Consider the following 9463-nt stretch of genomic DNA (forward strand, 5'->3'; position numbering starts at 1 on the left):
GTGCAGCGAGTCTTGGACCCTCAGGGACACTGGGAGATGAAGTTCGCGACTGCAGGAGGCATGGGCTGGGTAAGGGGCGGCCGCCTCAGTTTGGAGTTTGACCCGGCAGCCGCTGCGTATGGCGTGGAGGGAAGATACTGGAGGGGCTGCGGCCTTTCGGCTCTTGTGCTCCGGAAAGGAGTCGGGTGGCTGAAAGCAGAGCATAACATGCGTTCCTTTCGAGCCCCGGGCTAGACGACCCAGACTCAGACTTGGCGCGCAGCTGCTTGCTGTGAAAGGGACCAGTAACTTGGGTTCTCACAGCCTTTCCACACAGGGCTTGTTGCGAAGTCTGTCTGGACACCACCCTGTCCTCGCGGCCCGCTGCCTCGAGGGGAGGATCAGAAGCCCCAGGAGACGGAGGAGGTGGCCGCCACGTTGAACCACCAGGGGCCGCTACAGGACTAAGGGCAAGGCTGCCCCCGACGCGCAGACGAAAAGCTGGACTCTACTTTCTGGTCCCGAGAGGAGAGCACAGGAAGCTTTATTTTGGTGATGAATCGCCAGTCCTCGCACAGTTAACTGTCACCCGTGCAAACTTCACTGCCCTCACCCCACAGGGGCTCTCTGGCCCAGGTCCGCGGCCCGAGGCCGTCTCGGAGAGGGCTCCTGGCGCCCTTCCCGCGGCGCTTCTTGGAGCCGAGTTTGCTAGGCTGCCGCAGCCGCGGTGCGGAATCAGAAGCCTGCTCGCCGGCCCGTCTTTCACTCTTTAATTGTAAGCTTGGCTGAAACCAAAGAAGTTACTGACGCCCCGTCAGGTGGTGGAGGAAGAGGGCCTACTGGGAGAGGTCGAGGCCCTAGATGGCCTCGAGGAGGAGGAGTAGAGGAAGGTGGAGCGAATGGTCCATCCCGGCGGGAGCTGACTGGGCGAGTGGCCGCGCATGTGCGCCTGCATGGAGGCCAGGCTGGGGCAGCCGGCCTGGCACAGAGGGCAGCGGTAGGGTGCGGCCCCGTGCGTCCGCAGGTGCTTGGTCATGGCTGAGAAGTCCCGGGAGCGCTGGGGACAGAGGCTACAGGAGAAGGGCTTCTCTCCTAGGGAAGGTGGAGGGGAAGGCTCATGAAGGACAAAAAGGGGCGTGAAGGCTCGCCTAGGGGTAGGTAGGGGCAGCTGGGCAAGGTTGTTGCTCGGGAGCACGGCACTCACAGAGGGGCTTAGGAGCGGGCCCGCTGGAGTTTGGAAGGAAGCAGTTTGCACAGGGCAGGGCGCCCATACCTGTGTGGACACGGTAGTGCGTCTCCATCTGATGTTTGAGTGAAAACCTCTTCCCACAGACAGAACAAGAATAGGGCCGAGACCGAGCAGGAGTGGGGGGGGGAGGGTGTGGGTGAGATGGACGGCTTGCGGTGCCGACCTGACCCACACAGGTTGCTAGTTCACCTGTGGGAACAAAAGGCACAGGAGGGCAGGGCTGGGATTCCCAGAGCCGGGTCACTGGAACACTCAGGCTGGGGCCATAGTGGCGCTGAGGCAAAAGCACTCTCACTCTACTCACCTGGGTGCCTCTGATCAGACTCTTCCGGCTCCCCAGGGCTGAGCTGTGTGGGGCCCTGGGGGAGGGAACCTGGAGGGAACAGAGTGAAGCAGGCGCCCTGCTCAAGCTGGACTCCTGGAGCCCTGGCCTCAGTCCCAGCCTCGAGACCACGTTACAGGGTGCATGCCAGGCAGTGAGGGGCTTACCTGGGGTGGGGCTGGAGGAGGCCAACTGGTTCTGGCTCCAAAGGCCTTTGTGGAGGTTTAGGGACAGTGGGATCCTGGGGGTGGGATGGGGAAGAGTTACAGCCTTGGTTACACCTGGGATCCTGCGGATCCCTTTCTGGAGAGGGAGGAGTCATAAGTCCTCTGTGGGGCCTGGGCTTTGACTTGCCCTGTGGTGACTACCTCAACTCAGGAAATGTAGAGTGGAGATAAGAGATGTGGTACCCTTCCACCCATCACTGCTGCCTCTCCTGAACCACTCCCTCCCAGCCAGAGGTCTTCCATAAGCCCTTCGACTCACCTCTGGTCCCGAGGCCAGACCTCTTGCCAGGCTCCAGTCATAGGGATGCTATGGGAGAAGGGAGTGCCATATCTAGGTGGCAACAGAAGGATGCTCCACAGGGCAGGCTGGCCCTCCCCCAGCCAAGGGGCCTCAGCCCACCAAGGGCTGGGAGTGGTGCCAGTTTGGAAGGAACCTGCTGGGGGCAGGGGGCCAGGGAACTCCCGCAGACTTTCCTCAGAGCCCCTTGCACTGTCCCTCAACCACATGATTACTTCTTGCTTCCCACCGACTCTGCCACGGCCAACAAGGGCTTGGTGGAGTTGCTCCTTTGGTCTCATCTCCCCTCGACCCTCCAGAGTTGCCTCTGCCATGTCAGGGCTCTCTCTTGGCGGCCGCGGCCTGTGCAACGTCTCCTGCTCTTTCCCACCAGCTCTAACAAACTTCTCTGGTCTCTGCTTCTCCCCAAAGGCCCCCACGCCTCTCACCGAGTCCCTTGTGGGTTTCTCTAGCTCCTCCTGTTGGTTCTTCAGCCCTGGACCCAGCTCTTCTCTAGCCATGTCCCTTCGAGCCCTAATGCATGCCTCTTCCAGGGACTGCACCCCCAGTGTTCTGGCTGCCTCCTCAAGGGGCCCCAGTTCCCCAGGATGCAGCTCTAGACTCTCCCCATAAACAAAGTGCAGAAGTTGGGCAAAGGTGGAAGGGCTGATGCCTTTCACCACAGCCCAGCGGCCCCTGCGACCCAGTTGCTGGCTTACACCTGCCAGGACCAGGCTGTGGGCAGGGAACTCCTGGCTCCCCACTGTGATCAGGGTATCACATAGTGCTGGCCGGAGCCTGGCTGCTAGCCGTACCAGCCGATCAGAAGCATAGGGACTAGGCAGTCTTGTTGGGGACAGGGGCATTGTGCCTTGCCTTGGTACCAATCTCAGAGGTTCTGAGAGAAAGGCCACAGTATAGGGTCCGTGGTGAAAAGGGGAGGGAGGAACCGCATACTCAAGCCTGTGGAGGTGAGGGAAGAAAGAGTGAGTTGCTGGCTTTGAATCAGCTCTCTGTCCTGAATGGAGCAGAAAAAATGACCCAAGAGAAAACCTGAGGCTGTTCAGAATCATAGCAGGGGTGGAGGTGGTGAGAGAATGGAAATTAGACCAAATTCAGGACTTAAAGAGCAAGGATCGCACATTGAAGAGCTATCTCAAGTAGTGGATAGATGGGTCCTGCCAGTTGGCAATGTCTGACTTAAGGGAGACCAGACACTGATATTTCTGCTTCTCCAAGCTCCTCTGCAGGGAAAGACCCCCGAATAGGCCCCGGCTCTCATTCCAGACAGGATCACCACAAAACCCAGTCAGCCTTGTAAGTTAGGGGTGGAGCCAGACACAGTTTCATGGGAGTTTAGAAAGCTAGTGTGTCCTCCTCCTGCAAGCCTGTCATGTGGGGCTGAGGGTCCTGAGAGGAAAAAAGGGCAGCAAGATGGGGTCATAGCTGCAGAAAGCAGGCTCAAGGCATCAACTGATCATCTCCCTCAGGATGAAACTTCTAGAAACCATCCTCAGAGAAAGAACTGGAAGTGACCAAAAGCTCCCATGCAGTGAGATAAAGAGAGCAGGTTGGAACCCACAGGAGAGAAGGCTCCTCACCCAGGGATGGAGAGATGTCAGAAAAGGCTTTGACCCTAGAGGAAGCAGGCGAAAGGGAAATGGAAACTATGGAGGGAGAGGCTATTTCCTCTCAAGATAAGGATAAGAAGACAGTTCAATTTTGTTTTTCATAAGCCAAAAAATGAAGATTAGAAAGACAGAACCCAAGAAGGCAGAAGTTTGTCACACATCAAAACCACCACATTGGCTTTTAAGACGAGAACTGGGAACCCAGATACAAAGAGACAGACCTAAGTGTCCCAGAGCCCAGCAGGCATATTCCTAAGTGTAGGCTCACCCTGAGTACAGACCCCATAGGAGGGAGGAATTACTATTTGGACACCTCACAGGGAGGGCTACAGGCTGGCAGGAAGTGGACAGAAAGAGGAATGTAATGGGAGGAAAGTCTCAGTTGGGGAGAAGCAACCACTCACCGGTTGTAGCTTCCTCCTGGACACCGCATGCTCTGAACTGCTGCTGGGGCTCCTGGGCCCCCTACTCTGGAGCTAGCCCCGCCCCTGACTTCACAGTCTTCCATTGGGTGTCCCAAGTATCAGTCTGCCACAGTCCCCCAAGGGGTGTGGTCTTATACCCCTGGCTGTGCTTCACCCCTCCAGGAGAAACCACTCCTCTCCTTCCAGAACCCAAGCATTCTCCCTCCTGACCTCTGGTCTTATTTCATTTGTGAATTTCTGGAGTCAAAGAAGTATATCTGAAGCAATAAGAACTTTGGGATAATCAGACCTGCATTTGACTCTCATCTCTGCCATCTGCTAGTTGAGTCACCTTGGGCAAGTCACCTCTTTGAGCCTCAGTTACCTCATCTGTGAAATAGGGATAAGCTCTGCCTACCTCATTATGAGGTGGGGTGAAGATGAAATGACATGATGTATGTGAAAGTGGTTTCTCGGTACATAGCATCATTCAAATAGTATTAGTTCTGTTTCTTAGAGGTGTCAGTAGAGCTCTAGCAGCTGGAAGCTCTTTATGCTACCTCAAAAGTAAAAAGGACTGAAACATCTGGATTCTAAGAAGAGAGTGAAAGAGGGCCAAAAGCATGCCTCCTCCTCCCTCTCTCTGACTTGGTACTGGGAAGCCTCCACTCCTCTGTGGGAATGACCCAGGTCATCTGGGCCATTGCTGGGGACAGGGTATGTGAGTGACTCAGATCCTCCCATCACGCTCTGAAGGGGGCAACCCCAGGAAGGGCCTGCGGTGGTCTCCGAAGAGAAAAACCTTTTCTTGGGCTGATGACAAATGACATTTCTCTGAAATCAGGACTTGCGGGGTTTCTTTGACTTCCTGCCCAGGGGATGAAGGTCCTCGGAGATTTGCCCTCTTTTCACACTTTAGCACTCCTTAACCTGGGGAAAAGATGAGGTCTGAGAGACTCACATTTCTTTTTGTTTATTATTTCTTGCAGATTTTTCATGCATAGAACAGGTATTGCTAGATAGCTTACGATATGTGCCTGACATATGCCTAATAAATAACTAGAAGAGTAACAAGTCAGGCACTGGTAGGCTGGTCTGATAATAAGACCCAGTCTGCTTTCCCCAAGGCTTGTCTCCTAGAGTCTGATTCTCTCCTAGACTCAAATATTATGTCTCTCAAACTCCTGTTTCGCCTTTTGGCTTCAGGACCCCCAAATGTTCAGACCACCCTTCTACTCTCTGTTGAGACCTAACATACCTTTATTCTACCTCTCATTCTAGCTTGGGTCCAAGCAGATGTTATCCCTTCCTAGATCAGACAGGGTGTGCCAATGGGTGGGGCCAGTGGAGGAGCAATAATAGTGTGGGGAGAGGGGAAGATGAGTCAGAGTGAAAGGGAAAATGCAAATGGGGAAGTTGTATTCATTTGCTACTCTGGTCGTTAAATATTTTCCATTTCTAAGCTTTCTAACTCCTCACACCACCACACCCAGGGACCCATGAAATACCCATATAAAAGAGCCTTGACTTGGACACGAGAAACACCAATCCTTGACGTGTATGTATATGGAGGGAAAACATCCTTCCTCCTACACAGAAACACTCTCTGAGGATGTGGAATAAGTGGGAGAAGCCACAAAGGAGGAACCCCAAGTGTAGGTATAGGGGTCTGGAAGATTACGTCATCAGCCAGTGGAGTGGGGTCCCCCTCACTTCCCAGGCCTACAGCATGTGCCCATGACTCAGCTCCCCCACTAGTGGTTTGCCCATTGATGTTCAAAAGAGTTGGAGGCTGTGCTCAAAGAGTAGCATTTTCTCATTCAAATGCAGTTGACAGGGAGTGCCAACGGCCTTTCAGGAAACCTAACACAGAGGGTAAGGGGTGAGGGGACTCTCCGTTCAGTGAACTAAAGCCCCCAAGGTTGGGAAACCCCATCTTTCCCTCCCACTTGGTGTCTACCCTCACCTAAGGCTACCCCTTTAGAGACTGCCTCCTTAGAGCTGTCGGGCCCTCTACACCTCAGCCCTTCTTCCTGCCTACATTCTTGACTGCACAGTCCAAACCATCTTTCACTGAGCAGTGACAGCAAAGCAAGTACCACTTTGACTTGGAAGGTAAGCACACTGCTGACTCTTCCTCTTTTTTTTGCCTTTGGCCACAAGTCATGAGGCACTTCCCCAACGAGGGAAACCTTGCCACCAGCACTGGAAGCACAGTCTCTTTATCACTGGACCACCAGAGGATGTTGTGTTTCTCTTCTCTTCCCCCCACCCCCACCCCCCCCAGTCTCAGAAATCTTGCCCACCCTCCACTTGCCAGGCCGACTCAATAGGAATCTCCTGCAGTTGTCTCTCTGGGGTGGAGCTAGGAAACCACAGGTTTTGCGGACACAAGCCTGCATCTTGGGATAGAGTGGAGTAGGCAGAGTTTACATAGGATATAATTGGAAGAGAAGTAATGTGGGAAAAGGAGGTATGATTTTTGCCTCTCAGTCCTTTATAATACTTATATTACTAAATAAAGTTTGAAATCTGATATCTTTTATTCTTACTGATATACCTGACCATAAGCCCCTCCAAGCACAACTCAGCTTGATGTAAAAAATGTCAAAATAGCAATATAAGTACGGATTCTCTCTAAATATTATAATTAAAACTTAAGCCATCAGGGGACTTCCCTGGTAGCTCAGTAGCTAAGACTCTGTGCTCCCAACACAGAGGGGCCGGGTTCGATCCCTGGTCAGGGATCTAGATCCCTCCCACAAGCTGCAAATAAAGAGTTCGTATTATGCAACTAGAGATCCTGCATGCCACAAGGAAAAGCGAAAGATCCTGTGTGATGCAACTAAAACCTGGTGCAACCAAATAAACTAATTTTTAAAAAGAACCTGCCTCTTAAAAAAAATGGCTAAACCATCAGAATATGCCAATTAGAGGTATGCTTATTTGTTTTATGAAAAATACTCCCTTTGTCTCATGTATTAAATATTAAGTACCTCCAAAGTCAGGTTAAACAAGATTCAATTTAGGAAAGTTCTATGAACTTTCCACTCTTCCCAGAGACACATCACTTTCTGCAAATTAAGGTGATTAAACTTCCCACATTTTATACAGCTTAAAACCAATTACCCAAACCCTACAGAAAACTTGAAGTGTTCATTCTGTGGTTAAGTACATCCAAGACATACCGGAGAAGAGACGCCACAGAGTGAATGCGCTTCTTTCTTCCCTTAAATCTATGTTCTACATAACCCAAGATCTGGATACAGTTATAGGCAGGTGAACTGAATCTAGGTCATAGAGACCCTATTATAGCACACTTTTTGTAGATTAAGTGGCAAAAGAACCAGACTAGAAATAAAAACAATTTAGATTCCACTGCATCTTCACAACAGACAGCTTTCTTCTTCAGCCTTAACTTGGGGCTAACTCTTCTGAGACCTTCAGCTTCCTCACAGGGACTACTTTACACCAGTGTTGACTATCCATATTGCCTCAAACCCAGAGGGCGCCACTCTGACCTCCAGTTGTGTCCCTCCCCTTGGGCTGAGGAGTCCAAGGGTATCTAGGAAGTACCCACTTGTACCTCCCAATTCTAGACCATACTTTGGGAACTCAAAACCCCTGACCTCCTTGTCCAAATGGTCCACTACCCAGGCTCACACGAGCCTCAACCCTAGATCTATACTCTTCAGAATGGTGTGGCCCTGAATGGGTGGGAGGGGCATGGAAACTGAGCTTGGACAGGCAGGCTAGTGTGTGAGATACCTTGAAGTGTGTGCTAACACCATATGTGGGGAGAAGAGGGAAAACCTCCCATTTCTAGTTTTGCCTAATAGATAATAGGGGGGCCTGCTTTAATCTAGTAGTTGTTAACCTCTCAGGGGTTCACTATCCTTTTTAAAATCGTATGTTATGAAATCAAATCTTTACATCAGAAAATTGTAGATTCTCATACCATTTTGCATATGAATGACGAGAGTCACAGACTGCTCTGAGCCATCCTTGGACAGGATCCACTCCTCTTTGTGGCTGCTCCCCTCCCCACCCCTGGCCCCAACAATACACATACGGTTTTTCTGATTACTTCCAGGAGCTCATAGACCCTTGTAATCCACTCATAGACTACCGCCTTGCACCTCACCTTTGGTTTGAGAACTCTGGGTGTACATGAAAGCACCCTGAAAGCTTTAATACTTTGTAGAATTTGAACAGCTGAGTGAAATTATATATCAATTTCCTGCACCATAAGTATAAAAATCTTCAGTAAAGACAGCATGAGTGACTTCCTAAAGAGCAGGATATCTCACACACCTCCTCCTATGTCCAATACAACATCCATCTTCCCCAAGCCCCCACCCCATGCTTATAACCTGATATCTTCTGGAAATGACCAGAAACAGTTTGGGGGAAAAATGGGGACAGGAACTAAAAGGTCCCAAACACAACTCAATCCTGATTCTGTCTAGGGCCACCACAAGTCAATAATACTTCATGGAGGGCAAACAATCTGCTGGAATTCAGAGACACCCTCCTCTCCCTGGAACCTCCAGAAAACCACGGGCCTAACCTCTTGGCCATGTTGTCCAACTTGTACCCAGTACTGGAAAATCTTCCGTGAGCACCCCAACCTGGAATCCAGAGACCTCCCCAACCCCAAGGCCTTGCAGCCACATGTTCCCAGCACAGTCAGGATGCAAAGACTCTTGACAACTTCCTGTTGGGCTTTTGACTTCATCAACACTTACTCTCAGCCCAGGCTGGATCCAGAAACTCCAGAAGGCCTCTCAAGTTCTTACTAGTTTCATTTCTTGGTCAAAGACTCCCACTAACCTCTGGAGAGTCACAGATCTCTCTAGTCACCAGATCCAGGCTCAGTCCAGAACCCAGACAACCTGTGATGGTTCAGAGGCCATACCACATGGCCAGTGACCCCACACAGAGCTCCAAGTGCCTACAACTGCCCCAAAACACATTTCCAAATCAGGCTATCTCAGGGACCACGGACCAATTCATAAGACATGCTGGCCTGGTTTCTGCCCAGCTGGGCCCAACAGTGCCCAAGAGACCCAATTTCCAGCCTCTGCAGGGAAGAAGGAGTCCCTAGAGGCCAAAGCCCTCCTTCCTTCTCAATCTCCCTCCTCAGGACAACCACTCAAGCCCCCATACCTCAGCTTTACCTGGGCCAGGTCCAAGCCCGAAGAAAAGTAAGAAAATCCATGATGCTTACCGACTCGGGCCCTGTTCCTCTCCCCTCTCAGCCTCACATTCACTCAGGGCGGCACAAACCCGAGGGGCCGTTAGAAAGTGGAGCGGCGCGAGGCTCATGGCGCGAAGCCTGACCACCTGCACAGCACCCTGGTCCCGCAGGGAA

At 51.8% G+C, this 9463-nt stretch overlaps 1 protein-coding gene across 1 annotated transcript; it reads right to left on the minus strand.

Moving 5' to 3' along the window:
- Positions 1-93: 93 nt before the first annotated feature.
- Positions 94-3010, minus strand: ZBTB32 (zinc finger and BTB domain containing 32). Its single transcript, XM_040253115.1, has 5 exons — positions 2037-3010; positions 1718-1791; positions 1533-1601; positions 1253-1417; positions 94-1071 (listed from the first exon to the last, which is right to left on the minus strand). The coding sequence occupies exons 1-5, from the start codon at positions 2918-2920 to the stop codon at positions 794-796; spliced, it is 1470 nt and encodes a 489-aa protein (XP_040109049.1). The 5' UTR covers positions 2921-3010; the 3' UTR covers positions 94-793.
- Positions 3011-9463: the final 6453 nt, after the last annotated feature.

This window comes from Oryx dammah, unplaced genomic scaffold, assembly GCF_014754425.2.
Source record: "Oryx dammah isolate SB20612 unplaced genomic scaffold, SCBI_Odam_1.1 HiC_scaffold_13, whole genome shotgun sequence".
In the NCBI taxonomy this organism is placed as follows: Eukaryota; Metazoa; Chordata; class Mammalia; order Artiodactyla; family Bovidae; genus Oryx; species Oryx dammah.